Here is a 24,646-nt window from a genome sequence, read left to right as displayed (position 1 = left end):
GCAGACCCCCGTGACCCTGTGTTCGGATTCAGCGGGTTTTAAAATGGATGGATGGATGGATAATGACTGACTGACTGACTGGATAATAATGATATTAGCATTGTGGCCACCAGGTGGCGCTTCAGTGCCCCATCACCAAACACAACTCACTCAGATACAGTAGGATCCAGTTCCATTATGAATAGGACCCAGAGTTCTGTGCTACACCCCTGGTGGCATACAAATCCAAAATGATGAAAACTGTGTCAGTGTCCAAATACGTAATGGAGCTGACTGTACATATAGCAAGACTAAACCTCTCCCAATCCATCCATTATTTGTTCATCCCAACCAGAATCGGAATTGATGATCCTCCTGGCCAGATCAGACCTCCACTGCTATGGCCTTTCTATTACAGCCTACCAGCTGGATAAGGGGGACATCCTCAATCCCCTTTGGGTTGTCACTCCATCAATTCTGACACTCATGATGGATGCCCAGTTTGAAGAAAAAATATAGAGGTTGAGTACTTTTCTCCAATTATTTTCTCTGCTACTCTTTGTCATCCAGTGATGCACATGGTGGGATTTTGAAAGTCTTCAGGTCCCTTCACGCCCCGTACATTTGTGTTTTAGATTTCATTTTGCATTGCATTGTTATGACATCAAACATATGATTAAAAATGTCAGCATAATTCAGAATCGAAATGAGCAGTGACAGCTGGCGTACTTCCACGGATTTCTCCGTTTTGTGGATACGTTTTATTCTCATTAACGTGGACAGATAAAGGGTGACAGCACTTTGAGGGACACGAGTGTGAAGGCCGGCTGGATGGTGCAGAGCCCGTGTGTAAAGATGGCAGGCTATACCTGAGCTCGGGTTAAGGCCTCTGCAGCGTTTGTCTTGTTATCTGGGGTTTAAATCCAAAAGGCTGTAATTTCACCCAAGGAACGTTTTATTACAATTCCTGACAAATCACTTCATGGATGACAAGTCCTAGCCGAATAACACAATAAAACTGATTCCTACAGGTAATTGAGAAGATGCGAGTGACAGCCTGAAAATGCAACCCGCCATCGAGCCTTCTAAGATACGGCAACCAAAAACCATCGTGAAATCCCAGAATCCAGTGTAAGAGGAGCTTTGGAGCAGAGGAGGTCAAGCTTATTCGTAACATAAGGAGGCTTGAAATTCGGCTTGGTGTGTTGTTGAATGGAAAACAAGTCCAGTATCTGTTGAAATGTTACATAAGAATACATAAGAAATTTGACAAACGAGAGGAGGCCATTCAGGCCATCAGGCCCATTTGTTTCACTAATAGCTAAGCCGTCCCCAATATATCACCCAGATTCTACTTAAAGCTGTCCCAATATCTCATCCAGATTCTTCTGTGGCGGCTGGCCGGGATTTCCTTGCCCAGCCCGGATGCCACTATACTGGAAGGACCAGGGAAAAAAGCATTACCTTCCCCGGAACGCTAGAGGGTGCTCTTGCTGCCCAAACCCAAATACATTTTTCCACCTGGGAAATGCTTTCCCTCTTCTCCCACCTTCACAGCACACTTCTCTTCTTTTTCTTTTCTTCCTCTCTCTTGTTTGTCTTCTCCTCTGCCCACCTCCACTCCTCCTGGCAAGCTCTGTCCTCCACCTCCCGACTCTGGCTCTCAAAGTAGTGGCAGCTGGCTTCTTTTATAGGAAACCCGGAAGTGCTCCAGGTGCTTGATGACCTTCTTCTGGCCACACTTCTGAGTGTGGTGGAAGTGCTGCAACCAAAGGCTCAGCAATTCTACAGGTGCACCCTGGCGGTGGCCACAGGCTAACAGAATGTCAGGTTATACCTTCAGTAGTACACTAATTAGACTGAGTCGCCAAACACAGGAACGTGCTGCCAACTGCCTCCTATTCACTAAAATTATATAAAGGAAGGCTATAAAATGGAAATCACTGGAATAGTCATGTGACATAGGCTTTAGTCAGATGACTCCATCTTGAGTTTACTGACTACTGTATAAATAGCCACTATCTATCTATCTATCTATCTATCTATCTATCTATCTATCTATCTATCTATCTATCTATCTATCTATCTATCTATCTATCTATCTATCTATCTATCTATCTATGTAGTGCCTTTCATATCTGTCTGTTTATCTATCTATCTATAGTGCCTTTCCTATCTATCTATCTATCTATCTATCTATCTATCTATCTATCTATCTATCTATCTATCTATCTATCTATCTATCTATCTATCTATCTATCTATCTATTATATAGTGCCTTTCCTATCTATCTATCTATCTATCTATCTATCTATCTATCTATCTATCTATCTATCTATCTATCTATCTATCTATCTATCTATCTATTATATAGTGCCTTTCCTATCTATCTATCTATCTATCTATCTATCTATCTATCTATCTATCTATCTATCTATCTATCTATCTATCTATCTATCTATCTATCTATCTATCTATCTATTATATAGTGCCTTTCCTATCTATCTATCTATCTATCTATCTATCTATCTATCTATCTATCTATCTATCTATCTATCTATCTATCTATCTATCTATCTATCTATCTATAATCAAAACTTCAACTTTTAAATTATTTACCTGGGCAAGCAAAGTTAGCCGTTTTAAAAAGCCATAATAATAAACAGAGTGGTATGTTACCAGATGATGTACTCTTTATTTTAAAATTTTATGTAATTTCGAGAATTAATCTGGAATTTACGTATTATAAAACAATGTATAATATTGAAGAATTTGAAAAAGTGTGGAGAGCAAAGGGGGTGCTGTGTTCTATTGAGGAGAGGCAACTAAAAATCAATTTGGAATAACGTAGAAGAGCTGGTGTGCAATTGTTTTGTTAAATGTTAGAAGGATTGTTTTTGAGTACTGAATACTAAATACAGACGTGTGTACTTGACTTAATATGTGGGGTAGGAGGAGTGGAGGAGTAATGTCATTGTTATATTTCTTGAGAAATTGTTATTTGTATTGATGTGTTCATATCTTCTATTATTGTGCAAAATAAAGTTTTATATTAAAATAAAAAATATCTATCTATCTATCTATCTATCTATCTATCTATCTATCTATCTATCTATCTATCTATCTATCTATCTATCTATCTATCTATCTATCTATCTATCTATCTATCTATCTATCTATCTATCTATCTATCTATCTATCATATAGTGCTTTTCATATCTATTTATCTGCATAGTCATGACTTAAAGCCACTGTGAACAGTAAAATTCAGAAATAGTTGTGTAAATGGTTTCTTTCTTGAAACATTTTAATCTTTTAATGTGTGTGTGTTGTTTTTCTCTTTTTAATTTCAGGAGGCCTTACAGAGGATAGTCACCACATTAGCAAACAAAAATGAGGAACTCCACAGCTTCATCGAAACACTCCGTCACTTGTTGAAAGGTCTTCAGGTGAGATGGTCAACTGATCTTATTTAGGGTTTCTATAAATTAAACTAAAATCTTAAGTGCAATGCAAGCTACTGTAAATGGTGCAAATGAAAAGAAAAGAGTGAAGTTTTAGAATATTCCACAGATGTGGCTAAACAAATTTGAATGTCAGCTCTCTACTAATTTTCTCCTTTTTAGTAGGTGAACTGTGGCAGTAGACGTGTCCTTCCAGTCATAAACACCAAAATCTGATTTGGGGTTAGAGAACAACATTTACATTTTCTGATTGTTTCCACCACCTTGTTATGGTTGTATTGCTGCGTAAAATGACTTAACATTTCAACTCACAGCTATTATGACCACTGACTTGCACTCAAACTAGCAGATACACAAGTTCATTCAGTTGGGTTTCCAATCCTAAAGCATTGGACTACATTGTGGACGATTTTGGAGGGACACTCGTCGCGTCTAGAAAGTGTTGAGGTGCTTGCCTGGTCACCCCTTTTCATCCAGCACAATAACTTTCAAAAGAAAAACAATGACTCAAGGGGTGTTAAAATGACCCCACCTCTAATTGCCGGTGGGCTATAAAAGAACAAACGCCCCAGAGAATGTCGTCTCAGGTCAGACCCACATTATGGTCCACCCGGAACTCCCGACAGCGACCCGCTTGACTTCCGTCACGAGAAAATGAAAAGCTCGACTGAGATTCGGACGTGAGCGTCAGTAGGCTTTGCACCCTGGGAACCAAATGACAAGAACTATTCTCTAACATTTCAGTGATTATTTACCGCTCTGAGGCTGATCCTTCTGATCATAAAACAGGTCATTACAATAGCATTTGACGAGAAGAATTCATAACTAATTGCAGAATTACAGGATTTGAGGGTTCCTCTCGGGTTCCTCTTTCTCTCGCACAAGTTGGCTCAAAAATTAATCAGCACCTCGCCAGCTCATAACAGGCTTAATTTTCGAGTTTGGGATTATTCCGTCCAGCCGCTTTAGCTCAAGGCTGTCCTCAAGAAACTGTGACACACAGACAGACACACACCCATCATCGACCCTAAAACGTTGAGATCTGTCAAAAACCACAGACCTAAATTTTTTGGTGAATCTAAAGCTTTTTGCTTCTCCTCCATAGATATTAGCTTATGGTGGGGCTTTGGGCGCAAAGCAAAAAAAAAAGGGAGCAAAATGTCAAAAACCCAATAATTCACAAAAGGTACAAAGTGTAGCAAAAACACAGAAACTCATCAAAAAAACTCCTTTGTGCATTCGAAATGAACCGCCAGGAACTGTGGGAGACCCTCCATATTTAGAGGGTGGGTGGCAGTGACTTGCGGGTGGTCCCGTCTGCTGGGGACCATAGCACAGGTCTTGGAAACAAAGTATACAATGAATTAAAGTAACATTAATGTTGATAAGTGACAACCAAAAAGTTCAGACGTGAGTGTCAGTAGGCTTTGCGTCCCTAGAACCGAGTTACCCGAACTATTCTCTAACATTTCAGTAGTTATTTACCGCTCTGATGCTGATCTTTCTGATCATAAAATAGATCATTATGATAGCAACTGACGAGACAAATTCATCATTAAACGCAGAATTAAGGTATTTGAGGGTTCCGCTCGAGGGCATCTTTCTCTTCACACGATTTGGCTCAAAAACTAATCAGCGCCTTGTCAGCTCATAACAGGCTTAGAGTTAGGTCCATAAATATTTGGACAGAGACAACTTTTTTCTAATTTTGGTTCTGTACATTACCACAATGAATTTTAAATGAAACAACTCAGATGCAGTTGAAGTGCAGACTTTCAGCTTTAATTCAGTGGGGTGAACAAAACGATTGCATAAAAATGTGAGGCAACTAAAGCATTTTTTGAACACAATTCCTTCATTTCAGGGGCTCAAATGTAATTGGACAATTGACTCAAAGGCTATTTCATGGGCAGGTGTGTGCAAGTCCGTCGTTATGTCATTATCAATTAAGCAGATAAAAGGCCTGGAGTTGATTTGAGGTGTGGTGCTTGGATGTGGAAGATTTTGCTGTGAACAGACAACATGCGGTCAAAGGAGCTCTCCATGCAGGTGAAAGAAGCCATCCTTAAGCTGTGAAAACAGAAAAAACCCATCCGAGAAATTGCTACAATATTACGAGTGGCAAAATCTACAGTTTGGTACATCCTGAGAAAGAAAGCAAGCACTGGTGAACTCAACAACGCAAAAAGACCTGGACGTCCACGGAAGACAACAGTGGTGGATGATCGCAGAATTATTTCCATGGTGAAGAGAAACCGCTTCACAACAGCCAAGCAAGTGAACAACACTCTCCAGGGGGTAGGCGTATCGATATCCAAGTCTACCATAAAGAGAAGACTGCATGAAAGTAAATACAGAGGGTTCACTGCAAGGTGCAAGCCACTCATAAGCCTCAAGAACAGAAAGGCGAGATTGGACTTTGCCAAAGAACATCTAAAAAAGCCAACACATTTTGGAAAAACATCTATCTATCTATCTATCTATCTATCTATCTATCTATCTATCTATCTATCTATCTATCTATCTATCTATCTATCTATCTATCTATCTATCTATCTATCTATCTATCTATCTATCTATGTTATCCTGCCTACTACACTAAACTTAAGATCTATCTATCTACTAAACTAAAATTAAAATCTATCTATCTATTTATCATATAGTGCCTTTTATATCATCTATCTATCTATCTATCATATAGTGCCTTTTCTATCTATCTATCTATCTATCTATCTATCTATCTATCTATCTATCTATCTATCTATCTATCTATCTATCTATCTATCTATCTATCTATCTATCTATCTATGTTATCCTGCCTACTACACTAAACTTAAGATCTATCTACTAAACTAAAATTAAAATCTATCATATAGTGCCTTTTATATCATCTATCTATCTATCTATCTATCTATCTATCTATCTATCTATCTATCTATCTATCTATCTATCTATCTATCTATCTATCTATCTAATCCTGCCAACTACGCTAAAATCTATCTATCTATCTATCTATCTATCTATCTATCTATCTATCTATCTATCTATCTATCTATCTATCTATCTATCTATCTATCTATCTATCTATCTATCCAGGTCTCCTTACTGTGAGGCAGCAGCGCTAACACTGTGCCACCATGCCGCCCCTCATACAAGGTATAAAGTAAATCTGAAGGGATGTTCTGATGCCCGAGGCTTTCTAAATGATCTTCTAAATTTTCTTTCTTTCCAGGTTAACTCCACTAAAGTTCTCGCAGACCTCGATGAAGAATTTGATTCCATCTACTCCGTACTGGACGAGATGAAGGAAAGCATGACCAACACCATAAAACAGGAGCAGGCGAGGAAAACGCAGGAACTTCAGGTACAGGCGCCCTGTTGCTTAATGACATTGGTGTCTGTCATGTTGGGCTGTGGGTGGTGGGTTGGGGGGGTCAGTCCAGTACTTTTGTCCACACACTTGTGGAGAATCCCAGCTTGGCCTATCATGCTCTCTTGTTTGTTTGCTGCTGGTTTTAACTGTTTCTGTGGGGCTGGTGGTAGAGTTGAGCTGGTAAGAGTGCTTGCTTGCTGTATAATTTTGGGGGGTGCCTGGATCATTTTCATGTGATAAGACGTTATTGAGGTCTGTGGCGAGGGCCGCTCAGGCTCCAGGAGGGAGTACAGTAAGTGCATATGGTGGCATGGAGAAGCAGCCTCAGGGTGTTGATGGAGGAACATATGGTTCAGCTAATTACTTGTGTAGTGCTCTGGGGTTTGCAATGAAGGTGCCTGTGCCTGCTGGGGATTAAATGGGGTACCTGAGTTGAGAGAGAGGGGAGAGATCAGATCGAAGAAGAAAGACGAAGGGTACGGAGGTAAAAGGGTAAGAAAGTAAAGAGGGAGAGTTGTGATGGAGACGGTGCTGTTGTGCAGAGAAGTTGGGTGATCATGAAATGGCTCCAAGAGGAGCATGTGGCCAGCACTTGAGGGGCTCGCGGGATTCTCTGCTGAAGAATGACTCTTAACCTGAGCCAGAATGGATGGATGGCTGCGTTCCTCGGTGGACGTCTCCTCACCCTGAGGAATCCGTAAATTTAGAGGAGAGGAGACGTCAGTTTTGAAAGACGACACCAGAGGCTCGGGTTGGTTTTAATGAGACACATCCTGTGTGTTTTGAACTTACGAAACAAACAAAATGGCAATCCGAAGCAAACAAGGTCCTAATACAGAAAACAAAGGGGAGGGGGGGTCAAAAGAGACCAGCAAAAAAAAAAGGTCAAAAAATCCCCCCCAAAAAAACTCACCAAACCTTCCAGGCGCTTAGCGATGAACCATCAAGGACTGTGGAAGACCCTCCATATTTATAAAACGGAGGGCAGTTCCTGGCAGTGATTGGTAGTTGATCACATCTCTTGGGGAACCCCCCCCAAAAAAGAACAAGCAACATAACAACAGGCATAATAAACAAGATGGAGAAAATGATACAGAGGTGACCCATAGAGTGCAGTGCAGATGGAACAAGTGGAGGAAGGTGTCAGGAGGGTCATGTGATCGAAAGAATGAGGTGAAGGTCCACGGTGAAGGTTTTAAGATGGCGGGAAGACCAGCAATGATGTATGGAGCTAAGACATGATGGGCAGTAGAGGGAGAGCAGGAGAAGAAGTTGGATGTGGCAGAAATGAGAATGTGGAGATGGATGTGTGGAGTTACAAAAAATGGTCAGAATAAGAAATGAGACAATCACAGGTGGGAGAGAAATCTAAGAAAGTGCAGGAAAAGAGGTAGAAGTGGTGTGGATGTGTGATGAGGAGAGACAATGAAGATGTGGGAAAAGTGTGATGGGCATGGGAAACAGAAAGTGAGGGAATCCAACATGGAGGTGGACGGAGAAAGTAAAAGAAGATCTGAAGGACAAGGAGGTGCAGGACTGAGCTGTATGGTGTAGAAATCAGAGGCGCTCCAGCAGTCCCAACCCCGACATGGACAGGCAGAGACTCGAGTTCTAGCACGGCACACTTTTCTTTACAGGTGGGGAAATGCCTTTCAGGACAAAGAACACCAAATACACGTCCCTTCTGTCTCTCCTTTTCTTCTCCTTTCCACCTCCACGCCTCCACGGTCAAGCTTCATCCCTCTTCCTCCCAAATGTGGCTCCCCGAATGGAGTGAGTTGACTCTTTTTACAGCTGTTACAGCATGGAGTACTTCTGGTGGCTCATCAGCATTAACTGGAATCACTCCCAGGTGAGATGGAAACCCAAAGTAGGGTTCTACAGCTCCCCCTGGCGGCCAACCACGGAAACCCAACAGGGCTGTGCTAAAACTCCAACTCCCAGCATGCCTTGTGGAAATCTGTGGTGCCACAGCTGCCCAGGATGGCTGCCCTCTAGCATCCCGGGGAAGGTAGTGCCTTGTGAATGCTCTCCCTCCCCGGGTCCTTCCATCCAATGGGTAATGGCCGTGGCTGCCCGTCACAATGGAGAAGGTTGATCAGGAACATTGACCCTACATAGAAGTAGAAAAAGACATAGAAGAAGAAGGAGAAGAAGAAGAAGATCATTCTGATGACAAGGCGAAGGAGGTGGACAGGCCACGTGTTGAGATGAGACGCAGCTTCCATCACCAAAACTGCTCTATACTGGAGTCTAGCAGGCAGAAAAAGAAGAAAAGAAGAAGAAAAAGGAGAAGAAGAAGATCATTCTGATGACAAGGCGAAGGAGGTGGACAGGCCACGTGTTGAGGTGAGATGCAGCTTCCATCACCAAAATTGCTCTATATTGGAGTCTAGCAGAAGAAGAAGAAGAAAAAGAAGAAGGAAAAGGAGAAGAAGAAGAAAAAGGCTAAGAAGGAGAAGAAGAAGATCATTCTGATGACAAGTCGAGGAGGTGGATAGGCCACGTGTTGACGTGAGATACAGCTTCCATCATCAAAACTGCTCTATATTGGAGTCTAGCAGAAGAAGAAGAAAAAGGAGAAGAAGAAGAAAACAGTGAAGAAGGAGAAGAAGAAGATCATTCTGATGACAAGTTGAGGAGGTGGATAGGCCACGTGTTGAGGTAAGATGCAGCTTCCATCATCAAAACTGCTCCATATTGGAGTCTAGCAGAAGAAGAAGAAAAAAGGAGAAGAAGAAGAAAACAGTGAAGAAGGAGAAGAAGAAGATCATTCTGATGACAAGTCAAGGAGGTGGATAGGCCACATGTTGAGGTGAGATGCAGCTTCCATCACCAAAACTGCTCTATATTGGAGTCTAGCAGAAGAAGAAGAAGAAAAGGGAGAAGAAGAAGAAAACAGTGAAGAAGGAGAAGAAGGAAGATCATTCTGATGACAAGTTGAGGAGGTGGATAGGCCACAAGAAACATGACTTTGACACCCAGGCTGTACAGAAGCCCTGGCTAAAACATGAGATCACCGTGATTGTGAGGAAATTAGTTTGAGAAATGCCAGACCCATCCTTCACTTTGCCAGTGTCTATCAAATTGTATTTGAATGCATTCTTGTTTTTCATAGCAATGGAGAGGTGCAGGATGTTAATGGCGCTATATAGTCAAACCAGGTATACAATCACGCCAGATTGGTGCATTTGTAAATGGATATGCCACCGAGCCAGTTTGTCTACACACCCGTGATTCCATGTCCAGTATCCCAGTTTGATCTTCCCACTGGCAGCACTTACTACAGACTCCTCTGGCTTGCTCTGTTCCTAAGTTGTTTTTTTTTTTCCCCACACGTTCATCTAACTCGGATACGTAGCCTCCCACCGTGGGCCCTAACGTTTTCAGATGCCCACAGGAAGCTTTTGTATTCACTCTGAACCCCCCGGGACAATTTTGAACAAATGGAGCAAAACATCAATGCCTTAAATGGCACAGATGCTTCCTGCAAACAGACATTTGTGTAATCCTTTTTTCCCCTTAACTGGGACTCGAAAGACTAAATGCCATTGCTTTCCGCTACGTGTGACGAGAGGGGTGGGGGTGGTGATCTTCCTGGTGTCATTAGTGCCAGCTGGCTCTTGATTCTAAAAGGAATAGCAATTGTCATCTTCTTCAGGGCCGGTTATTTTGTGACCACATCTTTCGTTCCCATCCATCCATCCATCCATCCATCCATCCATCCATCCATCCATCCATCCATCCATCCATCCATCCATCCATCCCTTTTCCAATCTCTCTTATCCTAATTTGTGACTTTAGTTCTCTTCTGTGTGAAGAATTTTTTTCATCCACTTACACACTGCCATTTTTTATACAAAGTGGAATCATTTCTTTGATTTGAACTGGCTGACTTGTTGGTCCCGTTATCTCATATCTTATGGGCACCTGGGTTTGAAACCCAACCCCGGGTATCGCCATTCTTCTTAAGTTTTCCGGATATTCCACTTTCCTCCCATTAACCATAGATGGAAACATTCCATTAAATGGTATGTCTTGTTATGGACTGGCATGCCATCGAGAGTTGAGTCCTGCCTTGTGCCAGGTCCACTAGCTGTTGTCAAATCACACAAGGAACACAGATAAAGAGATGGGGTACCACCTTTAGTAACCCAATATAATTTGACAGGATTCTTGGTGTAAATAAACACACAATTAATTGGGCTACAATTTGCATGATGTTAGTCATATTGTACAGTATCACTTTTATCTATAGATACTGTTTAACTCTTTTAGGGCTAATTTTTTTTTTGTTTCTTTTCTCCCAGGGCTGAATATTTTTCCAAAAACTAACATTTTTTAAAAAAGAACACAAAGCAATTGTTTAACATATCAAATCAACAAAAAATATTTACTTTTGACAAATGTTACTGTCTTGCATGTTGTATGAGCCTGAATTCTCTATGTGTTGTTTTGATGCCTATTTTTCAATTGTCTGTTGCTGCACTTTCTCACATATATTGTTAGTGTGTACTGTAGAGAGACAAGTCACCCATTTGCCATCGTGCCATGCCACTGCCACCAAGTTTTCTGCCTGCATGAAAACCGTATTGTCACCTCTTTTCATCTTCTGAAACTTTATGAACTTTATGTATGGCATTATAGCCTGGCTCACCCCATGGGATTTGCTTCTGTTTATTACAGAAGTGAATAAAACTTTGCAGCAGCACGTACCTAAGCCACCAGGGGACAAAACACGTTTGGACCAATGCTCCCTGAAGTTATCTCACCAGTTCTGTCCCATCTCTATTTGTAATGCCACAGCGCGCTTCATCTCGTCTTTCGTTGTGGGTTTCCACTTTGAATAACGAGAATGCGATGCAAACGCAGCCCGCGATTCAAAAAAAATCTCTGCCTACCTGTTTGTCTCGTCTGACAGTAGCTGAAAAGCAACATCAGGAGAGAGCAGCCTGAAGTACAGCAGCTGGTGATCTGTCGTGTCCAACAGCAAGCCACGCCGTCTTGTAAACTCCGGTAGCCATATCGGCTCTCAACGGATCAATGTATGTGTATTTATCCCATGCGAACCTTGCCGTAGATGCATCGGCTGCGCGAAGGCACTCAACTGGCAGCAGATCCGCTCACGCGGCATCGGCTGGTGTCTGATCAGCTGATGCCTGCTTCTAACTCTCTTGCTCGATCTCCTGATCACTGCCAATAAAGTCCGATTCTGAAAAATCAAGAGTCCGACTCCGCGGTAATGCGCAAAACAACGTCTGCCAAGTGTTTTCTTTTCTGCACTTGCTTCGCTGCCTTTTCACATGTCGGTGCCATCTTGCCTTTGTTTACATTTCGCAACTCACGCACACGCAATGTTTATTTGCCGAGTCAACGAGTCTAGCATTCCTCCAAGCACAGAGGGAATGCCTGTGACGTGACAGTGAGATTTGTCGCCATTAACAGCTGATTGTCGCCCTTTATCCCTGGATGTCGACTTTTGTCAACATTCGCCTTCAACCCCTCCTGTCGACAAAAGTCGACATCCGCCCTAAAAGAGCTACAGGAAGATCAAATCTGGATAAATTCACTGTAACCACCAGGGGGCACCACTGAGCTGCAAAGGACAGACATAGTAAAATCCAATGCACTTGTAGGTTAAGTAAAAGACTTTTATTAACCCAAGCACCTTTCCCAAAGTTGTGTGCCCTGAGGTGGGGTGGCGCCCTGCACAGGGTTTGTTCCTGCCTTGCACCGTGTGCTGGATGGGATTGGCTCCAGCAGACCCCTGTGACCCTGTGTTAGGAGGAAGCGGGTTGGAAAACTGACCTTTCCCAAAATCGCCCTTCCAAAGTCCAGTCATAATACACACCAAATCAAACAAGTTCTTCCTCCCCATTGAGTGTTGCCTGCTGCCTCCCAACTGTGACTGAACTGATGCAAGGAGGTGGGCTTCTTTTCAAGCTGGACCCGGGAATGCTTCCATGTCTTTCTGGAAGCACTTCTGAGTCATATAGAAAGTAAGGAGGCAGCAAATAGCACCCTCTACTGGCACCCAGGGACCCCAACAGAGTTGTACTTCTAGACACCAACTCCCAAGTATCCCTGTGGGTGTCACAACTGGGCTCCTATAAGAGGACTACTGCAACCTATTGTATGGGGAGTGGAACTGCTCCCAAGTTCCGGTTTCTACCGGTCCAGGCTACATATTAGTCAGGCCGGGCACAAAGTTATTACGAACGAACGAACGAAAGAAAGAAAGAAAGAAAGAAAGAAAGAAAGAAAGAAAGAAAGAAAGAAAGAAAGAAAGAAAGAAAGAAAGAAAGAAAGAGATTTTAGCATAGTTGGCAGGATTAGATAGATAGATAGACAGATAGATAGATAGATAGATAGATAGATAGATAGATAGATAGATAGATAGATAGATAGATAGATAGATAGATAGATAGATAGATAGATAGATTTTAGCGTAGTTGGCAGGATTAGATAGATAGATAGATAGATAGATAGATAGATAGATAGATAGATAGATAGATAGATAGATAGATAGATAGATAGATAGATAGATAGATAGATAGATAGATAGATTTTAGTGTAGTTGGCACAAAGTTATTTCTTCATCTAGCCAGCCAACCCATCTGTCCATCTGTTTTGGCCTGCTGTCAGGGTAAGAGACCGATTTCTTTACCGGTCGGGATGCATGTTCTCCGCCTACATCACCTTTGTCAAAACAGAGAAACCATTTCATTCGATTAGATTCGATTTTGTGAAATTCTGGATTTTTCACCACATTTCTGGATCACCATATTGGGACTTTGTGTGCTCTGGATTGCCTTTGTGTTTTTGTGCAGTTCCATTGCTTCTCTGGCTCATTGTATGGAAGAGCATTTTGCGAAGAATAAATCTTTTATTTTTGAGGCCCGCTTGTATCTAACCAGGGGTTTTTGACAGTGTTTTCCCCCACTAGTGGACATTATTGGAAGAGATGTTGAGAGTGTTTGGACCTTAACTGCTTTGGAACTTCTCAGATCACAACAGGAATGAGAGGTGGTAATGAGAATCAGTCAGGGAGGGGCCTCGAAATAAAAATGAACCAATCAGAGCGCGAATAGACTCTCCATTCTTGCCCATCTGTATGGCTGCCATTTTTAAAAGTGTAAGTCTCTGGAGAGCGTTTCAAAAGTCTCATTTTTTCGGGCGTTAAAAACACCGGTGAAGAGAGACGAAAGGTGAAATAAGGAGACTAATGTCTGAATTTTGTAACGAAAATAGAGTTGTGTGGACGTAGCCTTAAAGGTACAATAAGCATTTGTCCAGGTCAGTGAGATAAGGATGCTGGGGTGAAGCTGCATGGGGCACAACTGACCCTGGAAGTGAACCCAGGAGATGAACCCCCAGGTGCAGTTTAAAGGTTGGGGTGGTGATTTGGTGCAATGGCTCAATGGTGGAGTGAGACAAGCCAAAGGTATAAGGAATCAGGGATCTGGGGGGAGAATTGGGGTGGGAAAGTGGGGATTCCATTCAACCTCATGTGGCGTACTATCACCTTCTTTTAGTGTATCTCTCTTAACTTGTTTCGGCTCACTCTTACTCTTTACTTCTGCTTCCTGCTTTAATACATTTATTTCTGCTTTCTCTCCAAAAAACTTTATGTCATGAAATAGATGAAGATGCCAGGGCAGTGTGACTCAGCATGGCGCTTAGCCAGAGCTGGGGTCTCAGAGGACGTACAGTGAGGCTACACTCTGATGAGATCAGTTGTTTGCTCCCGTAAATGTGAGAAGGCCTGAAGAGCTGGCATGTTCGATGAGAAGCTCAGTGTGGGGGTGGGGGGGCAGCTCAATTGACTAATTATAGACGGTGTCGCTTCCCGCTGGCGACATGGAGCAGGCTGCAGCTAATTGTTAGGGATGCTAATGAAGATTACTGGTTCTGCTCTATGATGTCACACAACTCCTTATGCTTTTGGTACATGTGATGCCATCTGGTTGAACACAGCAAAATGGTGTCCCGTCAGGACCTTCATTCGATCCTCTCAAATGCTGTTATTTTCACCGTAACAGGTTGGCACTTTGCCTGCTGCAAGTCAGTTCCCTCTGTGATCAAGGGCACCAAAAAAGTTCACAGGATCTCTTCTTCTTCCACAATCAAGTCCTACAGCTGTGGAAGTCTGCTGTCCATTGTAGTTTGTCAGAAGACCCCTGAGCTTGATAAAGAGGTTGGCACACTCTGGCCAATAATTGCTTCTCAGTGCCAGCAGATGAGGGCATATCTTGAGTGTGTGCTCAGGGGTCTGTTCCTTCACATTCACCTCTTGCTGATTCTGTGAGACCCCGCCTCGTGAGGTGTTTATTGAGGTAGCAGTGCCCAGTTCTGAGATTGAAGATGGGGGTCTTGTGCGTAGCTCATTGAGAATTGTCCTGCTCTGGGGCAGATCCCATGTTGAAGTCATGCAATAGATAGATAGATAGATAGATAGATAGATAGATAGATAGATAGATAGATAGATAGATAGATAGATAGATAGATAGATAGATAGATAGATAGATAGATTTTAGCGTAGTTGGCAGGATTAGATAGATAGATAGATAGATAGATAGATAGATAGATAGATAGATAGATAGATAGATAGATAGATAGATAGATAGATAGATAGATAGATAGATAGATTTTAGCGTAGTTGGCAGGATTAGATAGATAGATAGATAGATAGATAGATAGATAGATAGATAGATAGATAGATAGATAGATAGATAGATAGATAGATAGATAGATAGATAGATAGATAGATAGATTTTAGCATAGTTGGCAGGATTAGATAGATAGATAGATAGATAGATAGATAGATAGATAGATAGATAGATAGATAGATAGATAGATAGATAGATAGATAGATAGATAGATAGATAGATAGATAGATTTTAGCATAGTTGGCAGGATTAGATAGATAGATAGATAGATAGATAGATAGATAGATAGATAGATAGATAGATAGATAGATAGATAGATAGATAGATAGATAGATAGATAGATAGATAGGAAAGGCACTATATAATAGATAGATAGATAGATAGATAGATAGATAGATAGATAGATAGATAGATAGATAGATAGATAGATAGATAGAAGAAGAAGAAGAAATCAAATTAGACAAATAGCGCAAAAATGAACATCAAGCCAGATGTTTTACAGTTTTCCTCTGTTTTCTAATTTTTGGACAGTTAAGGTTATATTAGATTGTGAATTCCTATTACATCATTTTGGGATTGTGCAGGCCTAAGCCTGCTTCTGGAGTTTGGAGTCTAGCTGCCTGCGGTGTGGCCTGTTGCTGAGGCTGGTCAATGAAGTCCTGGTTAGGTTTCTATTTATTTTGAGGCCTACTTACCTGTTTCTTTGCCATTTTGTACTACTGCATTATAACAGCTAGCTCCTCAGGCTTGGCTGCCCTCTCTTAAAGAGAGTTCCCAAGTGCACAGACTTTCAGGAAATACTTACTAGAGGGGGGAAAGCCATCAAACTCTGGCTACAAATGAAAAGGTGAAATGCTGAATCTTTAAAAGTAGAAAAAAAAATTTACAACAATACTCTGTGACACAACATACGCTCCAAGGAGCACAAAGGCAAAGGCAGTCTAGCTGAAATGATGTCTAAATACACAAATCTGAAGAGTAGTTGGAAATCATAGCACAGAGGTCAAAAATCCAGGAAATCAAAACCAAAAGCACAAGAACAATAATCAGTGGAGAAACTCAAAACACCTCAAGATCATTCAATGAACCGCAAGGGACTGTTGGTTTTCCTAAGCCTTTATAGTGCTGATGACAGTCCCTTGTGGTGATGGGAAGGTTTGAGACCACCCATTAAACACAAGGAACATCTCAGAAGACACACTGACATCTCAGAAGACACACTGACATAAGAAACTAAATAATCAGCACCATTAACATAAAAATTGACATAAATGCGACAATGCGAATTTTTTTTGTGAATTTCCCCTTGGGATTAATAAAGTATCTATCTATCTATCTATCTATCTATCTATCTATCTATCTATCTATCTATCTATCTATCTATCTATCTATCTATCTATCTATCTATCTATCTATTTGAACCCCAGCCACAGGGGATATCCTGTCTGAAACACAGCATTCTATCTCTGTCACTCTCTCCCCTCAAGACAAGTAAGATCCCATCTCTCAGAACTGGGAACCAGCTGTTAGCACTGGATGAACTTTCTCCCTGGCCTCCTGCCAGCCTCAGTCGGCCTGGCTATGTCTCGGAGGGTCAGACATTCTTGCCGTATATTGGATTACCTGCCTTCTGCTAGCAGGAAGCCACCAGCTCCAAGCTGGGCCCACATCCTGCTTTCTAGTGACCTGAAACCTGCTGTGTGCCAACGTGGTGTCCAGATGTATCAAGCGATCAACCATCAAGCCCTCTTAAGCTTTGTCAAGCTCACTCACATGGGTTCGGCTTATCTAACACACCCACCCACACACATGTGCACGCCTATTTGGAATGTGACAGAAATTCAGTAGAAAAGCACTGAAGGAAAACCCACACAGACCCAGGAAGAACCTATAAGCTCCACACACAGACAGCATCTGAACCCAAGGACTCTGGAGCTTTGGACCAGCATTGTTCCACTGATTATATAAGATTCTACAGTGTATAACAGACAACTTGGATTGGCTGGCATCCCGGCCAGGATGGATGGTACCTTAACTGGCCGGGAGGCCCTTTTTAATGGAAGAATGTGATTGGATGGACATCTCAACCAGGTTGATTCGTGGAACCTTTCTTGGTCAGGAGGCCATTATAATGGATGGACAGGGTTGAGACTGCTTCCTAGAGCCAATGTGCTTTCCCAGTACACTGGGTGGTGCCATCCCTCTGGTGTGCATCCCATTTGGACACCCACAGGGTAACATGGGAGTTGTAGTTTTGGTGGGGGAACCCATGTTGGGGTCCTCGGGTGCCCCTAGGGGGAGCTGTTGGAGGCAGACTCTATCAGGGAGAGGTTCCACCTGACCCAGAAGTGCTTCTTGGATGCAATGTAATAGCACTGGAAGTACTGGTCGGGTATAAAGGAAACTGCTCTGCCTCACCAGGGGAGTCAGAAACAGGAGAGGAGGCGGATGAAGCCCACCCAGGTGGAGTGGTAAAGTGGAGAGTCATATTGCTGGAACTGTGGAATACTTTAAGGTATTTGTGACTATAAGTCTCTTTGTTGGAATCTGAAGCTGCTTCAGGGCTGTTGTGTCTGGGTTTGGGGTGTTGCAGCACCCCCTAGTGGTTCATAAGTGGGCGAAACACGTTTTCAACACATCAACAGTATTCCCATTAAACACATTTCCATAGCAGCTACGTTAGACGAGGCCTTGGTATCCAATCAATGTCCATCTCAATAAAAGGACAAGTGTCTGTGTATCTGTGGTGTCTCGATTATGTGCTATTTGGTGAGGGATTCATAAAAGCAGAGCTAATGTTTGTGATGCGCCATCTGTTGGAATGAAAAATGCAATGCATTTTATTACTACAGGCATTACAGAATACATTTCAGTAGATGGTCCAACAATTAGGTCTATATTTATTATTTAGATTTCAGTCCATCTTAGACGTTTAGCACAGTTAATCCATCCATCCATTGTCTCCCGCTTATCCGAGGTCGGGTCGCGGGGGCAGCAGCTTGAGCAGAGATGCCCAGACTTCCCTCTCCCCGGCCACTTCTTCTAGCTCTTCCGGGAGAATCCCAAGGCGTTCCCAGGCCAGTCGAGAGACATAGTCCCTCCAGCGTGTCCTGGGTCTTCCCCGGGACCTCCTCCCGGTTGGACGTGCCCGGAACACCTCACCAGGGAGGCGTCCAGGAGGCATCCTGATCAGATGCCCGAGCCACCTCATCTGACTCGTCTCGATGCGGAGGAGCAGCGGCTCTACTCTGAGCCCCTCCCGGATGACTGAGCTTCTCACCCTATCTTTAAGGGAAAGCCCAGACACCCTGCGGAGGAAACTCATTTCAGCCGATTGTATTCGCGATCTCGTTCTTTCGGTCACTACCCATAGTTCATAACCATAGGTGAGGGTAGGAACAAAGATCGACTGGTAAATTGAGAGCTTCGCCTTGCGGCTCAGCTCCTTTTTCACCACGACAGACCGATGCAGAGCCCGCATTACTGCGGATGCCGCACCGATCCGCCTGTCGATCTCACGCTCCATTCTTCCCTCACTCGTGAACAAGACCCCGAGATACTTGAACTCCTCCACTTGGGGCAGGATCTCGCTACCAACCCTGAGAGGGCACTCCACCCTTTTCCGGCTGAGGACCATGGTCTCGGATTTGGAGGTGCTGATTCCCATCCCAGCCACTTCACACTTGGCTGCGAACCGATCCAGAGAGAGCTGAAGATCACGGCCTGATGAAGCAAACAGGACAACATCATCTGCAAAAAGCAGTGACCCAATCCTGAGTCCACCAAACCGGACCCCCTCAACGTCCTGGCTGCGCCTAGAAATTCTGTCCATAAAAGTTATGAACAGAATCGGTGACAAAGGGCAGCCCTGGCGGCGTCCAACTCTCACTGGAAACGGGTTCGACTTACTGCCGGCAATGCGGACCAAGCTCTGGCACCGATCGTACAGGGACCGAACAGCCCTTATCAGGGGGGCCGGTACCCCATACTCTCGGAGTACCCCCCACAGGATTCCCAGAGGGACACAGTCGAATGCCTTTTCCAAGTCCACAAAACACATGTAGACTGGTTGGGCAAACTCCCATGCACCCTCCAGGACCCTGCTAAGGGTGTAGAGCTGGTCCACTGTTCCGCGACCAGGACGAAAACCACACTGTTCCTCCTGAATCCGAGGCTCGACTATCCGACGGACCCTCCTCTCCAGGACCCCCAAATAGACTTTTCCAGGGAGGCTGAGGAGTGTGAGCCCTCTGTAGTTGGAACACACCCTCCGATCCCCCTTCTTAAAGAGGGGGACCACCACCCCGGTCTGCCAATCCAGAGGCACTGTCCCTGATGTCCATGTGATGTTGCAGAGGCGTGTCAACCAAGACAGTCCTACAACATCCAGAGCCTTGAGGAACTCCGGGCGTATCTCATCCACCCCCGGGGCCCTGCCACCAAGGAGTTTTTTGACCACCTCGGTGACCTCAGTCCCAGAGATGGGGGAGCCCACCTCTGAGTCCCCAGGCTCTGCTTCCTCATTGGAAGGCATGTTAATGGGATTGAGGAGGTCTTCGAAGTATTCCCCCCACCGACCCACAACGCCCCGAGTCGAGGTTAGCAGCGCACCATCCCCACCATATACAGTGTTGACACTGCACTGCTTCCCCTTCCTGAGACGCCGGATGGTGGACCAGAATCTCCTCGAAGCCGTCTGAAAGTCGTTCTCCATGGCCTCCCCAAACTCCTCCCACGCCCGAGTTTTTGCCTCAGCAACCACCAAAGCTGCATTCCGCTTGGCCTGCCGGTACCTATCAGCTGCCTCCAGGGTCCCACAGGACAAAAGGGACCGGTAGGACTCCTTCTTCAGCTTGACGGCATCCTTCACCGCCGGTGTCCACCAACGGGTTCGGGGATTGCCGCCACGACAGGCACTTGACCACCTTACGGCCACAGCTCCGGTCAGCTGCCTCAACAATAGAGGCACGGAACATGGCCCATTCGGACTCAATGTCCCCCACCTCCCTCGGGATGTGGTCGAAGTTTTGCCGGAGGTGGGAATTGAAGCTACTTCTGACAGGGGGCTCTGCCAGACGTTCCCAGCAGACCCTCACAACACGTTTGGGCCTACCACGCCAGACCGGCATCCTCCCCCACCATTGAAGCCAACTCACCACCAGGTGGTGATCAGTTGATAGCTCCGCCCCTCTCTTCACCCGAGTGTCCAAGACATGTGGCCGCAAGTCCGACGACACGACCACAAAGTCGATCATCGAACTGAGGCCTAGGGTGTCCTGGTGCCAAGTGCACATATGAACACCCCTATGCTTGAACATGGTGTTCGTTATGGAAAATCCGTGACGGGCACAGAAGTCCAATAACAAAACACCGCTCGGGTTCAGATCGGGGGGGCCATTCCTCCCAATCACGCCCTTCCAGGTCTCACTGTCATTGCCCACGTGAGCATTGAAGTCTCCCAGCAGAACGAGGGAGTACCCAGAAGGTATGCCCTCTAGCACCCCCTCCAGGGACTCCAAAAAGGGTGGGTACTCCGAACTGCTGTTCAGTGCATACGCACAAACAACAGTTAGGACCCGTCCCCCCACCCGAAGGCGAAGGGAGGCTACCCTCTCGTCCACCGGGGTAAACCCCAATGTACAGGCTCCAAGTTGGGGGGCAATAAGTATACCCACACCCACTCGGCGCCTCTCACCGGGGGCAACTCCAGAGTGGTAGAGAGTCCAGCCCCTCTCAAGGAGATTGGTTCCAGAGTCCAAGCTGTGCGTCGAGGTGAGTCCGACTATATCTAGCCGGAACCTCTCAACCTCACGCACTAGCTCAGGCTCCTTCCCCTTCAGAGAGGTGACATTCCACGTCCCAAGAGCCAGCTTCTGTAGCCGAGGATCAGACCGCCAAGGTCCCCGCCTTCGGCCACCACCCAACTCACACTGCACCCGACCTCCTTGGCCCCTCTCATAGGTGGTGAGCCCATGGGAAGGGGGACCCATGTTGCCTCTTCGGGCTGTGCCCGGTCGAGCCCCATGGGTGCAGGCCTGGCCACCAGGCACTCGCCATCGAGCCCCACCTCCAGGCCTGGCTCCAGAGTGGGGCCCCGGTGACACGCGTCCGGGCAAGGGAAAACGCCGTCCAAAATTGTTTTTCATCATAGGAGGTTTGTTTAGCCGCTCTTTGTCTCATCCCTCACCTAGGACCAGTTTGCCTTGGGTGGCCCTACCAGGGGCATAAAGCCCCGGACAACAGAGCTCCTAGGATCATTGGGACACGCAAACCCCTCCACCACGATAAGGTGGCAGTTAAAGGAGAGGTAGCACAGTTAATTCATTCACTAAATGGCATAACCAAAGAAATGTGCAATAAATATCCACTTAATAGTATCATCTCCAGACAGAAGAGCAGCTTCAGCGACAGACTGCTGTCACTGTCCTGCTCCACTGACAGATTGAGGAGATCGTTTCTCCCCCAAACTATGCGACTCTTTAATTCCACCCAGAGGGGTAAACGTTAACATTCAACATTATACATAGTTATTGTCTGTTTTTCTGTTTTTCACCTGCATTGTTATCATTCTTTAATTTAATATTATTTATTGTATCAGTATGCTGCTGCTGAAGAATGTGAATTTCCCATTGGGATTAATAAAGTATCTATCTATCTATCTATCTATCTATCTATCTATCTATCTATCTATCTATCTATCTATCTATCTATCTATCTATCTATCTATCTATCTATCTATCTATCTATCTATCTATCTATCTATCTATCTATCTATCTATCTATCTATCTATCTAAAGTGGAACGACACGGAAAAAAGTATTGAACACACAAGCTGCAATTTACTTACTCCTTGGTGGAGAAGACTTTTTTTTTGCAATTGTCAGTTTCAAGACACTTCCTGTACAAAGAAATGAGTCTCTCACAATGTTTAGTGTTCTTCTTTCAATCTTGAGAGATTCTGAGGGTCTCACTGATGAATCTTGATCTTCAGTTCCTTCCACAAATGTTCCGGCACCTTTATTATCTTCATCTGGAACCACTTTGCAGAATGTTCGGGATGTTTATCCTGCCAGAAGGTCCACCTACACCTCATCCTCATTGTTCTGATGGATGGCAGCAGATTCTTCTAAAGAATTTCCTGGTACTTGGCTCTATTTATTATTATCTTGTTTGTAGGATGAAGCGCCATTCACTGAGTTTGGAGGTTCTGGCTGGAACTTGAGCAAATCAGACGTTTCTACACACCTCAGAATTCATTGTGACGTCAGCAGTTTCATCACCAATGAAGAGAAGGTTGCCAGGACCTGTGGCAGCCATACATGCCCAAGCCATAACACTCCCAGCACCGCCATGTTTAACTGATAAGGTGGTCTGCTTTGGATCTCGGGCAGATCCTTTTCATCTCCGCACTTTGCTCTCTCCGTCACCCTGATGAGGTTCATCTTTGTCTCGTCGGTCCACAAGACCTTTTCCCAGAATTCTGCAGGCTCTTTTTTCACACACTGTAATCTGGCCATCCTGTTTCGGTGATCTCAGTCTTGCAGTGTGTCCTCTTTTGTGTTTCTGTTCATGGAGTCTTCTGCTGATAGTCGTCTCTGACACACACACATCGGCCCCCTGAAGACTGTCCGTGATCTGTCAGACAGGCGTTGGGGGCTTTTTCATGACCATAGTGAGGATTCTTCTGTCCTCAGCAGTAGAGGTCTTCCTTGGCCTACCAGTCCCATTTGTGATCCCTGAGCCCACCAGTGTCTTCTTCCTGATATTCCAGACCGTTGATTTCGGTCATCCTAAGGTTTTCCCGATGTCTCCGATGGTTTTATTCTCATTTTTCAGCCTTATAAGGGCTTCTTTGACTTTCACTGGCACAGCTCTTGTCCTCATGTTGAACAATGGCAGCTACAGACTCCAAAGGGTAGAAGTAAGCCGAGGTGTCTGATGGAGCCATGAAGCCCACCTGAGGAATCAAAGACACCTGTGGCACCGATGGACCCAAACATTATGGTGCCCTGAAATTGGGGCGTGTAGAAAAAGTGGTGTGACCAAAATGTCTGCAAATCCCCTTAAATGAAGTCTGCAGTGTGCACGTTAATCACAATGTCTGAATTGTATGATTTGTAATTTTAAACTGTGGAGCAGAGGGGGAGATCAAGGAGATGTATGTCTTTGTCCCAAAAATTATGGAGGGCACTGTATGTTTAATATGAAAAAATTTGGACCTGAGCGTCAGTAGGGGCCCTCGGAAAACAAGCTACCTGAAACTCTTCTCCAACATTTCAGTAATTATTTTCCGCTCTGATGCTGATCTTTCTGATCATATAATAGGCCATTATGATAGCAACTGACGAGAAGAATTCCTAATTACCGTATTTTTTGCACCATAAGACGCACCTGACCATAAGTCGCACCTAGGTTTAGAGGATGAAAACAAGAAAAAAAATATTCTGAACGCAAACGGTGCACTAATATGTTTAATAAAATATAGCAGAATAATATTTCAACCATGTAAATTCAACAGCACTATTAAGAAACATCATCACTGTCATCAACAAATAAGGAGAGACTTTAAGGTTCAAGCACTCTTCTAGTTTTATGGAAACCCTAAGAACTCCTCATCGCTATTGTCAGAATTTATGAAGCTCAGTTGCTCACAATCACTTTGCAGGAGCACGTACCTATCATCACGTGACATAACCTGTCCAAAGCCGCCAGGGGACAAAGCACGTTTGGACCAATGCTCCCTGAAGTTATATCACCAGTCTAGTCCCATCTATATATGTAATGCCACAAAGCCCTTCATCTCGTGTTTTGTTGTGGGTTTCCAGTTTGAAAAACGAGAATGCGGTGCAAGCACAGCCCTCGATTCAAAAAATTGCTCTGCATACCTGTTTGTCTCGTCTGACAGTCGCTGAAAGGCAACTTCAGGAAAGAACAGCCTGAAGTAGTCCAGCGGCTGGTAATCTGTCGAGTCCAGAGTCCGACTCAGTGATAATGCGCAAAACATCGTCTGCTGAGTATTTTGTTTTCTGCACTCGCTTCGCTTCCTCATGAGATGTCGACGCCATCTTGCCTTTGGTTATATTTGTTTACATTTCGCAACTCACGCACACGCAAGGATTAGATGCCGAGTCAAGGAGTCTAACATTCCTCCAAGCACAGAG

At 44.3% G+C, this 24,646-nt stretch overlaps 1 protein-coding gene and 1 long non-coding RNA gene across 5 annotated transcripts in view; both read left to right on the top strand.

Annotated features, from left to right (window-relative positions):
• Window positions 1-24,646, top strand: part of fsd1l (fibronectin type III and SPRY domain containing 1-like) — a 141,849-nt gene that overhangs the window by 31,113 nt on the left and 86,090 nt on the right. For all 4 annotated transcript variants that reach the window (XM_051929806.1, XM_051929805.1, XM_051929804.1 and 1 more), the window contains exons 2-3: window positions 3,333-3,428; window positions 6,676-6,807. In XM_051929806.1, coding sequence (XP_051785766.1) covers window positions 3,333-3,428; window positions 6,676-6,807 — 228 coding nt within the window. The remainder of the gene's footprint in view (window positions 1-3,332; window positions 3,429-6,675; window positions 6,808-24,646) is intronic.
• LOC127528801 (uncharacterized) lies at window positions 8,143-9,684 on the top strand. Its single transcript, XR_007935412.1, has 3 exons — window positions 8,143-9,005; window positions 9,460-9,480; window positions 9,632-9,684. It is a non-coding gene; the product is annotated as an uncharacterized LOC127528801 (long non-coding RNA).

The sequence above is a fragment of the Erpetoichthys calabaricus genome, chromosome 7 (assembly GCF_900747795.2).
Source record: "Erpetoichthys calabaricus chromosome 7, fErpCal1.3, whole genome shotgun sequence".
In the NCBI taxonomy this organism is placed as follows: domain Eukaryota; kingdom Metazoa; phylum Chordata; class Cladistia; order Polypteriformes; family Polypteridae; genus Erpetoichthys; species Erpetoichthys calabaricus.
The sequence above is the reverse complement of the archived record's forward strand: the minus strand, read 5'-3'. Positions and strand labels throughout refer to the sequence as shown.